Consider the following 23,289-nt stretch of genomic DNA (forward strand, 5'->3'; position numbering starts at 1 on the left):
AACATTCGGGCATCAATTATGCTACATTGCCTTCTTCTATTTACTAAAACGTGATCAATTTGATTATGTGTTTTACCGTCTGGTGATGTCCAAGTGTATTTATGAACGTTGCGATGTGGGAATTTTGTACTTTTCACGATTAGGTTTTTGGATGTTGCAAAGTTCACGTGTCTAACACCGTTGTCATTACTTTCCTTATGCAGACTTTCTTTCCCTATAATCGGTTTGAAAATATCCTTTCGTCCTACCTTTGCATTGAAATCCCCTAATAGAATTTTCAATGGTATCGCGGGAGTTGGTCAAATATCCGTTCCACTTCTTCGTAAAAACTATCTTTTATATCGTCATTCTTATCTTCAGTTGGGGCATGTACATTTAAAACAATAATATCACACCACCGTCCCTTAAGAGTAATAAAAGAAAGTCTATCAGTAACAAATTCAACCCATTTAATTGCTGGTAATATTCGTTTGTGAACGAAAAACCCTGTTCCTAACTGGTAATTTTTATTTCCTTCCCCGTAAAAGAACGTGAAATTTCCGGAATTCACAGATCCATTTCCTTCCCACCTAACTTCCTGAACTCCTATCTAGGTCCATCCTGTATTTTTCTAACTCACTCGTTACGGATTTTAACTCGCCTGTCCTATAAAGACTTCTATTATTCCATGTTCCAAATCTCATGTCCATTTTCTTTTGCTGAGGTCGTGCCAAGTTATCAGTACTTGTCCGAGGCTTTTGTGAATGTTTCTGAACAAGTACCTTTTTTTACAGGATGAGATTGTTAGCCTTACCCAAACCCCCAAGCTGGAGGACCACTCCTAGTCGTCTGTCCGCGACTGCTTATTCAGTATATTCGCAGCTAACCTCTATATCTAGAGGCCTTCTCCTCGAACCGCAACCTGAGGACGCGCCATGCCGTGGTGACAGGAACATAAATAAATAAATAAATAAAAATAAAAATTAATGAAAATATAGAAATATGTATAATCAAAAAAGGATGTAGGCGACTACGAGAGGATATAATCCGTGCTTCACTTAAAAAAATTCTATGAAAGAGATTAAGAAATAAAGAAAGCTAAATAATCTCTGCTATAGTATGTTAGTGGGAGTTCTTCACAAGGTGACTGCCGGATAAGTAATACATAGTTTTAAATTCACGTCTAATTCAATGTTTACGCTTTAAAACAATTTTTACTTTAGATAATTTGCATTTTGTTATGATTTTTATATTAAATAGTGCAACTTAAATATATCTGGCACCATTAACAATACTTATTTGTAACCATTCAATAGTTTAAACATTTCAGATTAAAATATGTAATTCGATGTAATTTTATTTACAGTATATGCTGTAACTATTGAAAATTTTACGTTTCGAACAATTTTAATACTATAAGAATTTCATGTCTATAGTCGACTAGGTTCTAATTGCTGCGACTCTAACCGTTTATTACCCGAAAGTTTTGGGAAAGAAAAAGAAGCGTCAGTGTTTACGAACATATAATTAAATGTAGATGTTAGTTTTCCTTTTACAACTTGTGAAGAATATGAAACAAATATATGTTGATTAAATATTACGATTGTTACTTGGTGTTATCTAAGAACGAATTCAGTAATAATATATTTTGCAAAATGAAATTCTTTGTTGGATGTATGTCTATGTTCTTTCGAACATCACCAATTAGAAAAATAAGTAATGCTGGTATGTAAAAGATCATATAGGCAATTTGTTTTAAACGTAAGTATTGAAAAGTAAAATAATATAATATGAGAAAGAAGGTGTTATGGATCCCTATTCAACCTATAAGTAAACATAGGTGTAATGCAATTAGCATTGTGATCTTAAAATATTAGACAAAGTTACTGTACATAATGAATATTTCGGCAAGATTTAGCATTCTGATATTGTTGAATCAAAGATCTTTAGTTATCAAATACAGAGAAAATACTCTTTTGATAACTTATATAGCTACATTTGCGTTTACCTTACTATTGTGCATATATCTTCTGATTTTGGACTTGAAAGTCATGGAATACCTGTTTCGCCTTGCTTTTAAATGGCCATAAAGACGTGATACTTAAATAATGCTGATTTGCTGCTGTCGTACTGATCCATGTATTCTTCTGCAAAGTAGTTCAGAAATAAAAGTGTTATGGGGTTAAGTTTAGAGTTTCCCCCTCCTATTTTTTTAAATATAAAAATAAGGAAAATTTACAGGAAAAATGAGTAAGAATTGATGATTTGGAGTTCTTATGTGGTGTTTACGTGTGCAAGTTTGGCAGTAAAGTTATGTTTCATACGAGAAAAGATATGTGGAAGTAGGTACTATTTGCAAGACGCGGAAGGTTCGATGATTCAGCAGAATGCCCATTTTATGTCGAGAACAGAACCCAACGAACCCCTGTGGGAATTCTAACCCTTTCCTACTCTTACTCCTAATAATACTTATATAATGGATCCATATAGTAAGCCTGCACGTTTTAATGTTTTTACTGCCTTTTTGTAGGCATGAAACTGGATGGGCAACTCTAAACTTAAGCCGTGTTATGTTTAATGTAAGAGAACTGTATAAAACTAAACACATTATGTTGAGTAACGATTAAAAAAACTAATAATGCTTGAATGAAATGTGCCTAATATACAAGTATTAATAGTATTTTTTTTTTTTTTTTTTTAGTTAAACGTCCCACTTTTATGCACCGAGGCTAAGGGAGCTGAAGATGAATGATAATAGTGGAATGGCGAAAAGTGGGAGAAAACTGGAGAACACGGAGAAAATCCACGCACACATTGTTTGTCCACCACAAAGTCCACTTGGTGAGAGCATGGATCGAACCAGACAGCTCATGCGCCAGAGATGGGTTCTTTCATTGAGCCACCGAGGCTCCGAAAATAATAGAGGTATTAGGATATACATGCGTGATGAGTATGACACAGAATAGCTTCTTTAAGCTAGAAATTCAAAAGTGCAAATACTTGTTTTGAAATTACATATATGACTGATATGAATTCAGAACCTGCAAGTATTTCGTGAAATGGTAATAACGTAACCTTTAGGTAGTGGCGATGGCGAAAAGCAGATTGTACTACATGTATGTTTCCTGAGCAAACTATTAGGAAGCAACAACAACAACAAAAAAAAAACGTTCGTTTAAAAATATTTAGATTTCTTTTTCTGCTGTATGTCCTCTGTATGACGCAGACGTCTCAACAAGCATGTGGATAACTTGTACCTCATTCTTGTATAAGTAGGAGCGATGCATCATTAGTCAATCGGATTTTTGAATATCGGAACTGCATTTTTTTATTGTCTCTTAGAAGTAAGAAGGGAAATAAAATAGTTTTGTGTATATTAACAGTAACTTACCTTCAGACTATATCAATTCTTAATGATAAAAGTTTTCAACTACTATAATCTTGGGACGCTATCTATTACAAAATCTAATATTACAATCTAATGAAACCTAACTTGCCCATCCCAATTACCAATACAATAATATTCTATACTAAAATACTCAATAGTCTAGTAAGAATGTGATTAACAGAAAAGTATGACAAACTAAAGAAATATGTGTATTGTTCATATAAATTGAAGAAACAAAATTCATATTAATTTGATACATGAAAGATTTTTGTTTCAAAATACGAACTAAAATTTGGGAGAAACTTTCAAGTTAAATCAAAGAAAATTCGCCAGTTCTTGTATTTAGATAAACATAAAAGTCAGTTCCAAATAGGATCTAAACACAGACAAGAAATAGAGAAATTTCTTATCTGTGGCTCTATAGTTCTGTTCTGAAATATGTAAAGCCAAAGAGTGTATACTGATATTTTTGTGACAATTTGTAACAATTTAGATTTTAATTTTGTGTTTATTACAACAACATTCTACTAATACTTTCATATTTATTAGTACACATTTAAAGCAATACTAGGTTTGTAACATAAAAATATTTTGCATATTCAAACCTAAGCGTAAATCTTCGAGAAAATGAACATGGAGGAGACGCTTTAATAATAATTGTGAGTATAATACGATCTTGAGACGGCAGAAATGCCTTGTAGAATAAAATTTAATTTCCGAGATCCACCTATAAACATGTCTCGAAATGGGTAGTCGTTTTTCAATACTTCGTTATTAAACTATTTGTAAAACATTTAACTATCGGGTAAACGGTGAAGTTTCTTTAAAACAAAAGGATATATGTATAAAAGATAAAATGGTTAAATTTAATCGATTGATTGATGTGGAGTTCAATATTCCTTTCAGCATTGAGGCCATATGAGACACGGACCTACAGCTTAGGATTAGATCCAAACTACATGAGCTTCCACAAGGAATCGTTCCCTGCCGTCCCGCTTAGATTTCATTGAACTCATATCATATGGAATCAATATTCAATTCGTAAATATAAGCTATTCTCGTTATTCTTATCTTTGATTCTATGCTTGCTCATGAATAATCCGGAAGTAAAAACAGAACTCTCTCTCATGTAACACAAAATCGAAGGTAACTCACAAAGGAATATAGACTGTCCAAAGGTACAAAAATACAGTAGCATACTACAGTGTACAGTAGTGCAAAATACATTTCTCAAATAACGCGAGAGATTGGGCGTACGTCATAAGTGAAATGAGAGGAACATTGGAACAGATATTGGTAAGAAAATTGTGGAACAGTATCTTCAGAAAAGAAAATTTTCTGCCATACACACACACTGACTATGAAAAGTAATAACGAGTTTCTGGGAGGCCGTGAGTGAGTGTAACTGACAGACAGGAACTCAGATTGGTTCAAAACGATCATAACTAGTGACGAGTCACTGTTTCACGTATGATCCTTCCACAAAGTGCCAATCAGCAGGTTAGGTCGGTAAAGATTCTCCGCAACCGAAGAAAACACGCCTTCAGAAATCACACGTGAAGATGATGTTGATGAGGTTCTTCGATTAGAGTCGTATGGTTCACAAAGAAGCCATACCCGAGGGTCACAACACCACAGCAATAGTTTACAAAAATATAGAGACATCGACGTGTAAGACACGAGAGTTCTTAATTCTCACAAATGGTTTCTCCTTCATAACAATGCGCTGTGTCACAAGGCAATTCTTGTTGAGCAGTTTTCGGCCAAGAAACAAGTTGTCTTCATCAACCATCCCCTTATTCCCGGCCTAGCCTCATCATACTTCTTTCTGTTCTCTAAAGTTAAGTCTAAACTGAAGTAGCAGAGGTTTGATCCCATTTCTGATATCCAGCGGTCAGTTATCAGTGAACTGAATAGAGTAACACAATAAGACTTCCAGAAGGGGGTCTTACAGCTCTACACCCTTGTAACTATTAATGTGAAAAGAAGAGGGGTGTATATCAAATAATAACATATGGTTACGGCTATTCTGTCTTTTATTTCTTTTTACGCCACCAGTCTCGAAACTTAGTACACTGCAGGGGCGGATCCAGGGAGGAGGCGATCGGGGCAATCGCCCCCCCCCCAGAAGAGGAAACTTTCTTATTTTTTATATATATAAATAAAACCCATCCCAAAGTTTGGAGCCCTTAAAAGTAGCAGTATGACAACCCATCGCGCCCCCCAGAAGTCGGTCCTGGATCCGCCCCTGGTACACGGACTGTAAACATATAGTAAATGGTGGAGGAACATACACAGAAAAATAACCTTAAACAAATAGATCTAGCCTTGTACAAATTTTCTACAGAGGGTTAATAGAAAATTGTTGTACTATCAATACCATTACTGTAAAAGAATTAAAGAACAGAAATTCCGGTGGGGTAGTTCTGGGCCCCCTGAGATTCGTTCTAGATTTGTCCATAAATCATATTGTATCGTCACTAATCATCCAAGACATCTTCAATAGGTGAGAATAATACTATCTGCAGATTAAATCGGACGTGTAGGAATATTAAAGCACGATTCCAAGGACAAACACAATGTTTGCAACCTCTTTGTTATCTTGTGATTGTATATACATAACTTGTAAGTAGCAGAGAAAGAAGTAAAGAACGCTATTTGACAATACACAAGGTAATCAAAGGCAATATTCCTATAGGCCTACAATTTCGACAGTGACATCTGTCTTCCTCAATAGGTCAGAGTTACTTAGAAATCTTCCGAGATCATTAAAATGAGGAATGACATCTTGTAATAATTTGTAGGTTCAGACCTGTTGAAGAATGAAAACAATAACCTTTATAAACAAGTGATGTTATTCTTCAAGATTCCTGTTTCTTCAAGATAATTGTTATTCTTTAAACTGTATTGTACAAGAATCGTGAGACCAACCCAGTGCTAACCCAACACAACGTGAAAAAAACTTTTTGAAGCATTTCCCTAAAGAAGTTGTAATACTCAGTTTAGAAAAGTAAATAGAGTATCCAGAAAGAATTAACTTCGAAAGATTTTTGCAACCTTATAATTACTAGGTTAGTTTGAAACATTGATAACTCTTTGAACAAAAAAAAAAAAAAATAAAATAAAAAAAAAAAATAACAGTAATGTTAAAACAAAATTTGTAAACAGCTAATTACTAACAGAAGACTTAAATAAAATTATTCAAAGACTAACTTAACAATTTAGAAAATTAAAAATCACGCAATTTTATTCCAAGATTTATTTCTCAATTAAACTATACAACAAATTCTTCGCTAATAATTATAAATAGACGGTTCAATGTTTGAATTAAAATATTGTTTAAATCTCCAGTTTGAATTACTAGTATTATACATAGACAATATTAAAGTTAACTATTATCGTCCTCAATCTTAACAAAATACTTACACATAGGTACAGTTACACGTTTGCTTTGCCAGAACTTTACCAAATTATTACCATCGTAGCCAAGTTAGAAGTTTACCAACTTCTCCAGGTTTTAATAAAACATTAACACATAGGTACAGTTTCAGATATATTATACATATTTGGTGTTTGATTATATTCCTGTAATATCTCTGTTAAATAGATTTTTTTGTTTACGTCAGAGCTAATATTAACCGAAGAAATTTGTTAAGCCAGCAAAATTCTTGTTGTTGCATTTGAAGAAATGACTGAGCAATAAATTGTGAATGCAGATTATACATGTAATAACCTATTATCTTTTTGAATAATTAAGAAATATAAGAAGAATTATGTTAATAAAATATAAATGTTTAGAATAGGAAGTATAGTGTTTTCTTAATGTTTAGATGTTTTCATTAGTTATATTTAACTATTCCATAGAAAAATATACACACATATATTATTTATTTATAAATATTAAATTAAAGAAACTATATTTATACATTCCTAATTCAAAAAGTGTCAGACTCACCGTTCAGAAGGATAAGTTACAATTTCATAACGTTTCAGAGTTAATTAAACTCTATCTTACGGTGAAGAGATTAAAATATTAGAAACATATGGGATACTTTTATTTATTTATTTATTTATGACTTCTTTTACGTGGCGAAGTTAAGGCTCTGCAGCCTTCTCCGAGCACTTAACCACGTGCATACATTCTTTTTTCTTTTTTCAAAAAAAGGCACCAATATATAGAAAATATTAACAATTACAAAAGAAAAGTATTGAACCACATAAAAAAAGAATATACTACTTAAGTAAAAAAAATAGTTAAACACTTCAAAAACAAAAATTGAAAATAATATACAATATAGGAAACAAAATAACATGGAGAAACTTAAAATGCATATTGCATATAGCGGTACCAGAACTATGAATATATATAAGCTGTACAAATTAACATAGGTTACCTATTGGTTGTGTGTTCATATGTGGGTTATTAATAATCTCGTAAAACGAAGATGACTCATGAGCTACCAGTATCCTATCTTTACTTAAGAGAAGGGAATTTACAGATTTTTTAAATTTGGCAATTGTGAAAACGTTGTGTATTAATTGAGGTAGACTATTCCAGAGGCGTGTAGTACTTACTGTGAAGGATTTTGAGTATGAATCAGAATTGTGACTGGGTATGGAGAGCAAGAAATTATCTTGCGATCTTGTGCTTCTAGTATGATCTTGTCCCAATAATTTAAAAGACTCAAATTTTGAGCTAAGTATCTACGTGCATGTACTTTTAATAATTAAATTCTTTTTAAGTCTTTCATCTGTTGATAATGCCCAAGTCATAAACTTGAAACTTGCATTTCTAATTGCTGAATATTAACATAAACAAATGAAGGGTCATTCTTGCGTTTAGTTCCAGTTTAAATTTATAATTAGTTAATTTGTAATACTTAATTTTATATACGCATAGTATTATATTCAATTGTATCTCTATTTCCAATGTCATGAACATGAGATGCACTTGTAAAAAAAAAAATATATATATATTTCTATGCCGTAGACTTATTGCAAATTTCTCCCATGTTTCGGACCTGGAAGCAGCCCTTCCTCAGGAGAAAGAAAAGAAGTAGTATAAAGGTCAAAAACCAAAACAATGGAAAGAAAATAGACCCATAGTCTTCTCACTAAAATTTGTACAATAAATTATTTCCACTCAGTTTTCCTGAAATTGTCTCCACTCAGCATTCCTATATGGTTTTAATATATAGTAATACTATATGGTATATTCCGCACATGAGTGAAGTCAACTTCAAAAATACTGTGAGTAAATTTTTCACTACTAATAACACAGTAGTGGATACTTTTTCTTATTTTTCACTTTTATCTAATATCCTTTATTTTAACTAAGTTTAAGTTTCTTTCCTTCTAGAAAGATCCACGTTTAGGCCAAAACATCAGATGAACTTAAATTTGGGACCGCAGGGCTCATGATAAAGCATTCATTCTGATATGTGGGGTGCCTGGTTCAATCTCAGCTCGCGCCAAGTGGCCTTTGTGGTGGATAAACATCGTGTGCGTGGATCTTCTCGAGGTCCTCTCGTTTCGTCTCATTTTTTTTTTTCATTGCACCATTACATTCATTTTCATCAACACCGTCTCTTTTAGCCTACACGGCATAAGTATGGGACGTAAAATTTTAAAAATTCATTGCATTTCAACTTATATTTTTACTATAAATAGTGTTTATCTACGTACAAATAGAATCTAAAACTATTACCGGTACCTAGGAAAATATGAATAGTACGATTTAAGTTCTTATTAGTAAATTTCTAATTTAAATATTTACAATTTAAAATTATAATGATATGATATCTAATACATTAAATACTAGACTAAACTCAAATATGGCTGGAATTATTACGTACGTTAGTAAAATCTACATCGAAAAGATCCTCATAGAAACTAAAACATCATCTGTTTTTCCTTGATTTGAAGCATTCCTTAAATTTAGTGATTTTCAGAAAAGATTTATTCATCACAACCGTCATCGATGAATCTTAAAATATTAATCTCCTTCATTCTGCTTGAAGTTTCTTCTTGTTGTTTCATGCGTTATGTAGTATGCCTGACGAAATCGTTTAAGATATACGTATATTGCTTCTATTGGCATGCTTAAGTTTCAGCCTAAATTGAAATTTAATGTTCTATTCGAAATGAGATATCTTCAATAGTGAGGCTGGTAATATATCGTCATCATTATGCCAAAAGTATGATAACACTAAACGCAGCTTTTGAGATAATTGAGTTTAGAAGTACACAGCTCGCTTCAACGAGGCTAAATTAAACAGTTTAGGATCTTAAAACTGTCTTCTGCACCTCCTATGTAGACGAATTGTGAATGTAAAAAAATTGATCCCTTATTTTTCAGTAACCTATAAGTTTCTAAATGCTATTATTTCCAAACTAGCATTTTGCCAATTAACGGTTTTGGTGTAGTGCCGACAATATTGTTAATAATGCAATATCTCTCGAATCTTCGGAAAGAGTTTCTTCAATATCGGGATTCTTTCTATGAAGTTTCACCAAATATCAACTGTAGTTATATTGTATATTTTTTAGTATATCCATACCATCCAGATTACTAAATATGGGCTGTATACGTTTAAATCCTGGATTTTCAGTTAAGCTGGCTACTCCCGTTTTATTACATTCAAGTTGTCTTTGAATACTATACTATTCTGCTATGGATATTATTTATCATTTTCTGTTATAAAAACTACACTGCCAATTTACTTTGTGAACTCAATGTATCATATAATCTATATGTTTGCATAATAAAATATTATTGTTGATGACAATAAGAGATACATAATTAACTATTCATTTCTGTACTTGCATAGATATAACATTTAGTTAGTTTATATTCGTATATCAATATAAATTATAAAATTAATTTGTAAAATTTTTGACAGGTGCTATGATCTACAGAAGTTGTATATATATTTTCTTTCCTTTCTACACTTCGTTGACAAGCGGTTATAGACTTGGAAACTAGGTGCCTATATCTAATACGCTAAGTGTAACCTAATTCGAAGTATCACGTAAAGTGTTCTTAATTTTGACCTTTATATATAAAAAGCTGAGGAAAGAAAGATGAAGGTTTAATAATCATAACTGGAGAGAAAGTTAGCTTTGTCTGCCACCTTCTTGCATATATCGAATTGATTTGGAAGCCAACACCTCTGGACTGTTAACCTTTAACTTACTTCTACTGTTATTATGATATCTTATTTCAATTCGGCGAACAACATTGTGTCCGTGGATATTTCTAGGTTCTCCTGTTTCCTCTCATTCCACCAATACTTTCAACACTCACTTCCATTAATCGTACGTCTTCTTTAGCCTACAGGGCGTAACTATGGGACGTGAAATAAGAAATGTTATTTCTATCCATTAGTGCTAATCTCTGTGACCATATATCTAATACTTGTGCTTTCTGTGCATGTTGTTTCGGTTTTGATTCTCTCTAGGGGTTCTTGTGCCGAATAGGAACCCGAGTAGTGATACAGATCCTGCCTTGACAACCTCAGTGCTGCAAAGGAATTTCAAACTTCAATCATTCTATTTATATCAATTGTAGATTTCGAACCTACTGACGACATGATTTGAACCAAAATAAACCTTCTTTCTAATTTCCTGTATATTGATAGATTTACATTTACTATATTAGTGTAGTAGCTTAGCGATTGGATCATGCAAAATGTGATACCAACATGCCACTTTCAGGGATGATAGGCCTATTAATAAGAAGTAAATCCTGATATAGACCCACCTTGGCGGGAGTCTTGTTTTAGGTATATGACGTCATCAATATGGCCGTTAACGAATTTCGACTTAACTGAGTTTTAAAATGTATAACTCCATTACCATTCAAGGTAGAAACTTCGTTTCTCCTTTATTTTGCAAATAATACATTGTACCTCTATTGTCATTATAAATACTTGCCTTATATTGCCACCATTTTTAAATATGGCGTCTCAAACTGGAAAAATTTTTATTTTCAAAACGATTTTCTGTGTTTTATAGGAAATAACTTTGAAACTGCTATGATTATGGAAAAATACTTTGAAACAATCGTCAAAGGTCATTTCAATAGCTTTCCATCGCGACCAGAATCATTGATGTATCTCAACAAATAACTGAGATAATCATTTTTTTGTAGGACTAAATGTCGAACTTTCGTGAATAATGTTCGAATGTATCCGTAGATATAGTTATACGGCATTTGTAGTTCCATTGGCCCTTTGATAATAGGAACATAGTACCGCTACCAGTATGTTCCTTTAAACGTGGAGAATAGCAAATCACAAGTGTTTATCTTCTGTCGGTGCTGAAAACCCTTTATAACGTCATAAATCCAAGATGGCCGCCGCGGTTTATCTCCGGTACGAGAAGTGGGAATTTCTCGCCACAGAAAAATAATAGAAACATGCAATAACAGCCAATCTCTTTCTTTGAATGTGAAGAATCTTGACATAACATGTGATTGGCTCCCCTTTGTGACTAAAAGCCAGTATATGACGTCATAAACACAGTTTGGCGCCATGGCTTACATACTGTTTATGAAAATTATTTATTTCTCGCATTAGAGAAACGATAGAAACGTGCGACAACCACCAATATCTTTTTTCATATGTAGAATCATAAAATAACATAAGTCATTGTCTTTTCTTTGAGGCGAAAGGCGAGTATATAACGTCATAAACCCAAGATTGTCGTCGACTCTTAAATACGTGGTTCTATGCTTAATATTATGATTTATTTTTCTCGGCCCAATTTAAATTTTGGTGCACGGCCATGAACCTTGAATCACTTCTTTTTTATTTGCTGGACAGTATTCGATGGGCGAAATTTTGATCCTATTGTAGTGCATTGGATCAGATTTGTCCCTGGATGTTCGCCCTGGATCATATCAATTATGCCCGTTGGATGTTAGTATTCGTAAAGTCTTTGGAAGAATTGAATGTACGAAACCCACAAGTATATGATGAATTTCAGAAAGGTAATTTTGTGGGAAGAAAGACAAACAGTAAATATTCGTACATGTCCCACGAACAGTTACATGAACAATGTAATAAGGATCTGAAATGTGAAGCAGGTGCCATTGGTCTATTTGATAATGAAAGTGCTCTTCTGAGTTGGATGGTTTCGGAACCAGTGATTGCAGGATTACTAACCGAATTTGAGAAAGAAGCAGAATAAGTGACGATTCAGATTATCACAGTCATCATGAAGATACAGACGCTTGACCCTTTAGTTCAAAAAGCTTTAATAAATGCCTGTGAAGATGATGACAGAAATAAATTTGCTCAAGAAAATGGTGCCCTAATATGCGTTGCCACATATGCTGTTATGGATGAGAAAGCAGATGAGTGTCTTCAAAGTAGAAGAATTGGGAAAGCAATAGTACAAAACATTTGTTCGGAAACGGCTCATCGAATGCCAGACGCTTTTAGGAGAACCGATTAAAAGAAATAGACTTTCGCTTCTTCACACATCGCAAAAAGAAGGAACGAAGAAAGGACTCAAGGAGTCAATTTTAAAGAGCGACTGTAGCCTGTTTTCTCGCTTATACATATCTTGTCAAAGTCGAGGTGGAGATATCAAAGATTCCTTTGCTCACGAAAACCTTTCGTATCCTCCGTCACTCTCTTCAAATGGTCAATTGCGCAAGGGAACAAAATCATATGTTATTTCTTGCTTAGAACCACTTGGAACATCACAATACGATGTACCTAGTGCATCGTGTGTTATATTTGATGGAGCAGTATTAGCTCACATGCTGAAGCCTATTCCGGGACAGACGTTTTCTATGTATTACACTAACACATTTCAACCATTTTTAGAAAAGTTTGCAAATGATGTCGTCAGAATGGACATAGTCTTTGACAATTATGATCCCGACCGTCTGACAAAAGAAGAACAAGACCAACGAGGAAAAGGATCAAGAATACTTGTGAGAGACTTCACACTGACTCCCAAAAAATGGGTATTGTTTTTGAATAATTCTGAAAACGAAACTGATTTATTTTGACTTCTGTGTAAACACTTACAGAACATAAGTGATTCTGATGGTAAGAGAGAGATTGTGTGTGCATGTGATGATACCGCATCAGCAAACTCTAATATGGACGTAACAAGCCTTATGCCGTGCAAACAAGAAGCAGACACACGCATGTTCTTGCATGCATTGCATGCCAGCACCACGGACATAAGAATATCTCAATGAAAACTGTCGATTCTGATGTTGTTATTGCCGTTGCTTTATTCTTTGAGCTCAATGTATCACACTTGTGGATTGAATATGGGACTGGTAAAAATAAGAGATATATTCCTGTCCATGGAATTGCGTCTTACTCTTAAGCCTTGCTCCTTTGGCACGCATTTACAGGGTGTGACACAGTGTCCGCATTTGGTGGTCATGGCAAGAAGACAGCTTGGCAGGTGTGGCAAGCATTCCCTGAAATAACGGATACATTCATCAAACTTTCAGTTACTCCTGCTGAAATTTCAGCTCAGGACTTTGCAGCTCTTCAATGCTTCACCGTACTCCTGTACGATCGCTCTAGTTCTTTACTAAATGTTAACGACTGTGACGAAAAAGAGTCACAGATTAATGACGAAAAAAAGGTTGTTCTTACGAAGGGATCCCACCTACAGAGGCAGCCTTATTTCAACACTGCGAGCTGCAATACAGGCCGGGTATTACTTGTCTGAAGCTCTCCAGAAAATGCCCATAATACCTGAAATTTGTAAAGGGGTTGGAAGAAGGTGGATCGTGGTTATTATCCTCTGTGGTTCTTACTTCCAGAAGTTTCTGTGCACTGTAGAGAACTTATTCGCTGTGGTTGCAAGACTCTTTGTCTACATTCTTGCAAGTGTCAAAACTTGGGATTAGTGTGCACTTTATTGTGTACCTGCGATGGACAGTGTGATCGAGAAGATCATTTTATTGTGAGTCGATCTTGTCTAAATAAGAAATGTGATTAACAAAAATTACTTCCCCTAGTTCTCTGAAGTAGTACATTTCAGATGTTAAGTTAATAGTCATACCATATCACTAATATTTTCTCTTCTAAATTCTTAACATATTTAATTGTATAACTGTTTATTGTGTTGTAAATTTCTCTCTCGCTGATATACTGTTAAAGTTATACATTGAGTCTGTTTCATAAACATTTTAATACAAACTCCAAAAATATCAAATTCAGCTGGGAGGTGGTTTGAAAATATAAAGCCTTGTGCCTCGAGCTATTTTGTAAAATAATATGAAAAGCATAATTTTCAGACAATTACATTCTCATTGGACTGATTAAAAATGTTTCAAATGTAAAATATGTCTTTCGAAATGCACAGTTCCCATATTCCTTGGAATCTTTATATAGCGCAAATACTAGTGCAAGCCTTACACTCTCATGTAGCGCAAATACTAGTGCAAGCCTTATACTTTCATATAGCGCATAATACTTTGTTTTATAACATGAAAACTATTCACTTTCGGACAATTAGTATTAAAGATAATATATTTCAAATTTATTTTCGAATAATGCATAATTTCAGCTTTGTTAGTTTTTCAGTTTAATTCATAATATAATATTCAAAATACCTACAGCGGCTACTTTGTATAACGATGTCATACACTTAAACAAGACAAATACTAACCTTTGGGTGCAAACACGATACACCTTGTGTTACTTCATGATTCAACTTATTTAATGAGAAAAAAATAGTAGTTTGCAAGTTTCTATTATCTTTCTTTGGTGAGAAAGGCATAGTTTTCTTCATGCATATTTAAGAGTCGACGGCAATCTTGGGTTTATGACGTCATATACTCGCCTTTCGCCTCAAAGAAAAGACAATGACTTATGTTATTTTATGATTCTACATATGAAAAAAGATATTGGTGGTTGTCGCACGTTTCTATCATTTCTCTAATGCGAGAAATAAATAATTTTCATAAACAGTATGTAAGCCATGGCGCCATACTGTGTTTATGACGTCATATACTGGCTTTTAGTCACAAAGGGGAGCCAATCACATGTTATGTCAAGATTCTTCACATTCAAAGAAAGAGATTGGCTGTTATTGCATGTTTCTATTATTTTTCTGTGGCGAGAAATTCCCACTTCTCGTACCGGAGATAAACCGCGGCGGCCATCTTGGATTTATGACGTTATAAAGGGTTTTCAGCACCGACAGAAGATAAACACTTGTGATTTGCTATTCTCCACGTTTAAAGGAACATACTGGTAGCGGTACTATGTTCCTATTATCAAAGGGCCAATGGAACTGCAAATGCCATATAACTATATCTACGGATACATTCGAACATTATTCACGAAAGTTCGACATTTAGTCCTACAAAAAAAAAATGATTATCTCAGTTATTTGTTGAGATACATCAATGATTCTGGTCGCGATGGAAAGCTATTGAAATGACCTTTGACGATTGTTTCAAAGTATTTTTCCATAATCATAGCAGTTTCAAAGTTATTTCCTATAAAACACAGAAAATCGTTTTGAAAATAAAAATTTTTCCAGTTTGAGACGCCATATTTAAAAATGGTGGCAATATAAGGCAAGTATTTATAATGACAATAGAGGTACAATGTATTATTTGCAAAATAAAGGAGAAACGAAGTTTCTACCTTGAATGGTAATGGAGTTATACATTTTAAAACTCAGTTAAGTCGAAATTCGTTAACGGCCATATTGATGACGTCATATACCTAAAACAAGGCTCCCGCCGAGGTGGGTCTATATCAGGATTTACTTCTTATTAATAGGCCTATCATCCCTGAAAGTGGCATGTTGGTATCACATTTTGCATAATTCGGCCCTTTTATGTTGCTAAGCTACTAGACTATATAATCTTACAGGATTTAGTGTGAAGAGATATAGCAGTACGACTAGTAGCTCTGGTACAGCGGCTTCTACCAGTGGCAGTTCTAGTTCAAACCCTTCTTGCAATGACAGCTCTGGTACAACGCCTGCTGCCTGTGGCCGTTCTGGTTCAAACCTTCCTTCCAGTGGCAGCTTTGGTACAACGTCTCTCGCTAGTGGCAGTTCTGGTTCAAACCCTTCTTCCAGTGGTAGCCCTGGTACAATGCTTCTTGTCGGTGGCAGTTTTGTTTCAAGACCTTCTGCCAGCAGTATTTCAAGTTCTGCATCTTCCATCAGTGGCAGTGCTGAATCAACGTCAACTAGTGATAGTAGTTCTAATCCAATACCTCCATACGTAAATGCAAGTCAATTCAAGTAAGTATAACCAAATAAGTTAAAGGTTTCATTATTGCTTGTACGCACTTGTAACATAAGATTACAATAAAATTTTGATCTACGTATTCCATAACCAATATTTTAACTTCTAGTGGTTCCAATATCTTTGTCCGGGCTAATTGCTTTTAGGAAGAGAACTCGAACTGCTTATATGGATCCTATACCTCAACTTCTTTTTAAACAGCAAGTTTATCTTCAATCTGAAGAATTTAAAAGGTATACTGAAGAGTTGCAAGATTTCGCGGTTTCCTCCTGAATCTGTGGGTGATTTTATGAGTAAAAAGATGGATATTTTAGCTTGTAAACACTATTTCCAGTCTTCAAGAAGGTCCTCCATTTTAGTATCAGTGTTTCCAATTCCCAAGTGTGCTTAGGTATTTAAAAATATTTATCTTTTCTACTCATTAAATCAAGTATTAAATACTACAGACTCAGAATAAAACAAAAAATAAATTTTACTTCTTTTTAATCTACTTCTTAAATTCTACAGATTCAGGACAAAATCGTAGTCTAAGAAGAATAATAAGGAATAGGATGCACGTAAGCAATTCGAGTTTTCTTCCTAAAAACAATTAGTCCAGATGAACATCTTAGGATCATTAGAGGTTAAAATATTGGTTATGAAATGAATAAAACGTAAGTAACAAATTATTGTATTCCTTTATTCAATGGTACTGTTTTCAAATACATTAGTCTCCGGCAACATTCAGAAATTTCTAATTATGTAAGTCTCAAATTATGCATACACAAATGAAAAAAAAAAAAAAAACCTATTTAGTCTAAAGAGGATAGAATATTAACCATTTTCTTGTAGTTATCATTTCCATAATTACCTTATTTTTGTAGTATAGTATATGATTTGGATTATTATTATTATATATATATATATATATATATATATATATATATATATATATATATATATATATATATATATATATATATAAATTTAGTCTCAGAGCCCCTACAGAAATTCTGGATTGCATAGATCTCATATTAGATGGATGAAAAGATATATTTTACTTGACAGGATTATTATTTTTTTTTTTTTTAAGATTTCCATTTGCAGTACTACGTTTTCTTTGATACATGTGATATACAAGTATTATTCCGCTTTCATTATCCACTTATTGTGGTACTGAAGATAAAGAACCATAAAGGTTTAATAAGATAAAATATAGAATTAAAATAGCTCCTATTGATCAACGAACTATACAAATGTATAAGCATAGAGGTACAGAACAAACATATAAGACAAGATGTGTATGATGACAATAGCCGAATAGACAGTAAATATAAACGAACAACTTGAAAAGGAACAAAGGGGAATGTGCAAACTTTAATCACACCTCTGAAAGTAACCAACTCTACGATCAGCACAGTTCAGACTAAAAGAAACGTTCGCATGTGAACGGTGCTGTTATGTTTGTGTTAAAGCTTTATGAATTATAAGAAAAGCGATCTATTATAAAATATATTGTAAAATAAAAGCGATCTAATTCGAGCAATACTTACGCTCATTCTCAGTACATAGACAAGAAGGTAAAATGAATCACAGGTTAAGAAACATAAAGAAACACAGAATAGCCACAACCTAATATGAATAATCCACATTGGTAACTATATGAGTATGAAGTTCATGTGCCCTTTCACTGGTTTAGTATCTAGCGAGCGTGACTTTGGTGCATATTGGCTCGCGTTCGATTCTTGGTGGAAGAGCATTGAAAGAATTAATGATCATGCCATTAGTAAAAGTGAACGCATATGGATAAATTTCCAAGTACGTTTCTTTATACTAATTGGAGGATGCTAAATTCAACAGAACTAGTTTATAATTTATCCGTACATGGGGTCACGAGAAAAATGACCTCAAAGTTGGAGTCTGAAATATTGCTTATGCCAATGGCAAAAGTGTTTTGTCATCCCTATATACGAGCTCGTAGCTCAGTTTATACTCAGATATCGCCTTTTATATACTATAGAACTTTATATTTAATCTGCGAATGAACACATATAATAAAAATGATACTTATCTATATTACTCAGTAAACGATATCTCGCATTCATGTTATTATCATGTAAAAAAATCATCAAGTTATTAATCAGAACCAGATAAATTTTGCGAACCACTAAATCTCCTCTGTGCAGTACTTTACAATACTGTGAAATTATTGTAAATTTATCATGACTACATATTCATTGGACTATTGAAATTACTGTTAAGATTGAATCATTTTAAAGTCTTCTCTAAATATCATTCAATTTGATAATTTAATCTCAAAAACATTTTACTCAGACTGTATATTGACAGACAAGTATTTGTAAAATCATTACATTCATTTCATTATTTTGTAAGAAAAGCCATTAAACAATAGACTAGTGTTCCTTCAACCATCACGTCACATTTCTTTACCTTTTACGAGCCTTCTGGATTGCATAGTCGAAGACGTCATCGTCCTCTCCTATCAAAACCACGCATCTCTAGGTAGATTGTGTTGCTAGACGTGTAGTGAAGAACATACCAGTACAACACTATTGGGAGACTAGGATTGTCTCCAGGTCGTTTGGTTTTTGGGATCTGCAAGAGTTCATTATTTCAGAAGTAGCCCACGAAAGAAGCCCAGTCCATGATTCAAATATCATCATTGACCTGTAATACAACAATCCATTCATCGTCCCTGACAGACATGACGGGATCTGAAATTCGGTCATCAAGTTCAGCATTGGTTCCATTGCATCCACGCTAGGAAGTTACGCAGCAACTTCGCAACGTCTCCTCATCAATTGGAACAACTTCAGCATCATCGAAAACGAAGGATAATTAAGGCAAGTACTCATTTCCTATCCTGAGAGTTAAATTCTTTCTTTCCCCCCGCTTTGCCTTCCAGCTAATCTAGTTGCTATTTTATCATTTGAAGTTGTTAAGTGCCAGTTATGCATTGAAACATAACCTTTCATAATATTAATTGTGTATGAGATCCCAGTTCTCATCCCCATTTATATCCCTTAGTTTGAGTAAGTTATGGTAATTCACGAGTAATCTGTAAATCAATTTCTGAGCTAATTGAACTGACATTCCACACCTGCACAATATAAACAATAATGTGTTTGATTAACATTATTGTAAGTCATGGTTTCTAAGTTCAAGTTTTCCCGTTATTTCAGAAATGTTGATGATAGATTATTTCCGTATCAAATAGTGGAAATTTTACATCAAAGATCATACTGTATACCATATATCCTAACATAATAGTGACCATTGAAAACTAATTTTAATGTATAACAGGTAACTTGATGTGAAAAACAGAAAAGGAAAACATCATCGGGAAAATAATAATAAGATTCACGCAAGAATGTAGCTCAAACTTACCTCAATTGTTCAACACTTTCATGCCTTCATCATATTCGGAAGTTGTTCTTTTTGATATCTTAAAAAACGTTCTTCAAATACGGAAGATTTCACAACTGAATTTGAATTATTATTGAAGAGTCGTGCCAAGAAGATTATTACATTAAGACTGAAGAGCCAGTTACAATATATGAAAGACTCCTTGGTCTTACAAAATTCTTACATGACTGATCGAAAGCTTTGCAATATTATTTTTCTCGTTCCTAATTTGTATCTTGATACTATATTTTCAGGATTATAACATTAAAATACCATGACATCGTCTGAGAAATGTAGAGAGCCATCTTTCTTCTTATACAGGTACTTTCACAGTGCCATCCATTGTATAGTTTTGGGGTTATGGGGTGATATATGAGTGTAATCACTGCTATATTGGTATATTGGTATAACAAAGCTCAACAGTTCACCAGAATTAGAATCTAATCATAACACGATGAGTATTTAACTTCTTTTAAATCATTTGAAAATGACCAATCGTCTGATCTTGTACACGAAGAACTTTAAGTTCTTACGCTAATTTTGAAACCGGGCTTTATTAAAGTTAAATGGAAAAAGCGATAAAGAAAATTTACATATACTTGCATCTCGCTCGTTCATTGACAAAGTTGTCCGATGGTTATCTGACAAGAAAGAGTCATAAGTTTGGTACAAGTAAACTGGCCCTCATCTAGACGAGGGAGAAATGAAATGAATAACCATTGTCACTTGCTTAGAACATTTGAGTCATTGCATATCGAATCATCTAACTTAAGAAAAATTAGTTGCATGATCATAAATAATAATAACACTCAGCAAAATTTGCAACGCTTATACTCAAGTGACCTGATTATTATGAACTAGCAAATTCGGTTAAAAATGAATTTTAAAAATTAGAAGTCAGTGAAATATTTTATTTTCATTTTACAATTATAGTTAATATATTTATAGCTTTTCTTTTCATAGTAGCAAGAGTTTAGTGAAGTACGTATAAGTCATACACAGCAGACAATTGTATAACTCATGTACCTGACACTGAAAAACTCACATTAGTTGAAGCTGTTATTTTAGATTAATTTTAATCTTAACTTCTTATCGTTTATACCGTTTATGTAGTTCTATCTTGTGATATTATTTGCTCTTTAGTATTTGTTCTGATGGTGAGGATAAATATTGGTCAAAATGCATACTAAATCAAGACTGCGATTTTTTAAAACAGTACATGAAATCTTTAATTAAACGTCCCACAATTAAGTTCTTTTAACCAAAGAAGATGGGTGATTACTGAAATTGAATGATTATGAAAGAACTGGTAAAAACAAAATGTCGGAGGAAGAAAACCCCGAGAAAACCCACGGACACGATGTTTTCCACAAAATCTCACATGTCCTAAGATTGAATTAATAACTTCGCTCCAGATGTAATAGGGACTTTACCATTGAGTCCCCGTATCTGCTAAAGTTATGATGTGTATATTATAAGTGAAAAGAGGCAAGATAATAATTTATTTTATTACTTTATAAAAACATGATTTTGCATATACGTCTCTTAGTGTCCTAGGGTACAAATATACTAAGTAGGGTAAGATAAATCAGAGAGGCATGCAATTGAGCCAATGCATTTGTGCCAAGAGAAATGTAAGTGTTTCCTAGAATAAGAATACTTAAAAATGAAAAGAGATTTTTCTAGAATAGAACAAACCTGAATTTTTAAAAGAACTTTTCTATTTAAAAATATCTATTAATATAGTAATTTGTTTTACTTAAATCTTTCGATTTCTTCCTTTTCTTTCTTTTCAGAAAAGAAAATGAACGAAAGATTCATATCCCTCAAGTAGAGAGAAACAAAGGCCCAATCTTGAAAGTTCTGAAGGAGTATGTACCACTTTTACTGTCCGAACCTCAACAACAGTTATTTTGTTTGGAAATCTCTTCAGGGTCTGGTCAACACGTGGCTTATTTTGCATCTAATTTTCCCTACGTGACATGGCAACCTTCAGAGTATGATAGATCATCATTAGACAGCATCAATGCTTACACTGAAGAGGCAAATCTGAAAAATGTTAAACCGGCTATTTACATAGACGTCAGTGAACCGTCCCACAAATGGAGTTGTGGAGAGTTTAAGGACTCGTCTGTTGATTTTATAGTTTGTATAAGTATGCTTCATATAGCTCCAAAAGCGTGTACAACAGGATTATTCTCTGGAGCGGGAAGATTATTGAAGAAAAAAGGTTTTCTCTTTACATATGGTCCTTATGCACATCATGGCGTTATTACGCCTGAAAGTAATGTTAAATTCAACAAAATGTTGATATCTCAAAATCCAGAATGGGGTTTAAGAGATATAGATTATTTACAAGATATCGCCAAGGAAGAATGTCTATGTTTATTAAAAATTATAGATATGCCTAGATATAATCATAGATATAATAAGACTCTAGTGTGGGAGAAGCGTTAAATACGAAAACTCCACTTTATTTATTTATATATTTGTATAATGTATTTTGCATTAGAAATTGCATAAACGTAGATAGTTTATACATCGGAAAATGTATGAGAAATACTAAAAGCTTATATTGATTTTCACCTTGAAACTGTGTGAAAATTACTTATCCCCTACCCTGTGAAAAGGGAACCAAAGAAATGTTTTGTACAGAAGATCCACGAGTGCCGAGAAAACTAAAACTAAATTGAAATAATGTATGTGTTTGTGTGTGTGTGAAAACCTAAACTCATTCTGTATCATAACATTTCTTGACTACACACAAATTCAAACACTGTATTCATTGTTGCCTTGGTTTTAATAGATAATTATTATTTCCATTCGGTAAATGTTATGCACCATTATCTTGCTTTGTAAGGATAATAAGGTAGAAATTCTTATAGCTGAATTGTGGTCTCTTTCAACATACTCGTATTTTGAATATGTAAAGTGTTACTTTATATTAATTCAATTAAAAATGTTACATCCATCAAGAGGGGCAATTGTATGTAAAAAATATTGGTAGTTGCATTTCCGTAGTTATATATATTTCTAATATTAAATTACATATGCTGTAAATTTTTATAATTTAGATCCAACTTGTAGCAAAATTAAGAATGTTAATGTATTCATGTATCTGTAAAATAAATTTAAGATTAAATCATATAAAATAAACTTTTTTTTGCCTTATTGGTTTCAAAATACAATCTAAAGTACTGGGATTACAAAAAGACAGAAAGCAGTTATTACTAATAGTTCGCGATAGGAACGTTTTTAATCATTG

At 33.2% G+C, this 23,289-nt stretch overlaps 1 protein-coding gene across 1 annotated transcript; it reads left to right on the forward strand.

The window, feature by feature from the left end:
- Positions 1 to 1,502: 1,502 nt before the first annotated feature.
- On the forward strand, positions 1,503 to 23,170 carry LOC145668158 (methyltransferase-like 26 B). Its single transcript, XM_081735751.1, has 3 exons — positions 1,503 to 1,704; positions 16,237 to 16,615; positions 21,821 to 23,170. Exons 1-3 carry the CDS (start codon positions 1,563 to 1,565, stop codon positions 22,479 to 22,481), a joined length of 1,182 nt encoding a protein of 393 aa, XP_081591877.1. The 5' UTR covers positions 1,503 to 1,562; the 3' UTR covers positions 22,482 to 23,170.
- Positions 23,171 to 23,289: the final 119 nt, after the last annotated feature.

Source organism: Thermobia domestica, chromosome 13, assembly GCF_964235325.1.
Source record: "Thermobia domestica chromosome 13, izTheDome1.hap1.1, whole genome shotgun sequence".
Classification (NCBI taxonomy): Eukaryota; Metazoa; Arthropoda; class Insecta; order Zygentoma; family Lepismatidae; genus Thermobia; species Thermobia domestica.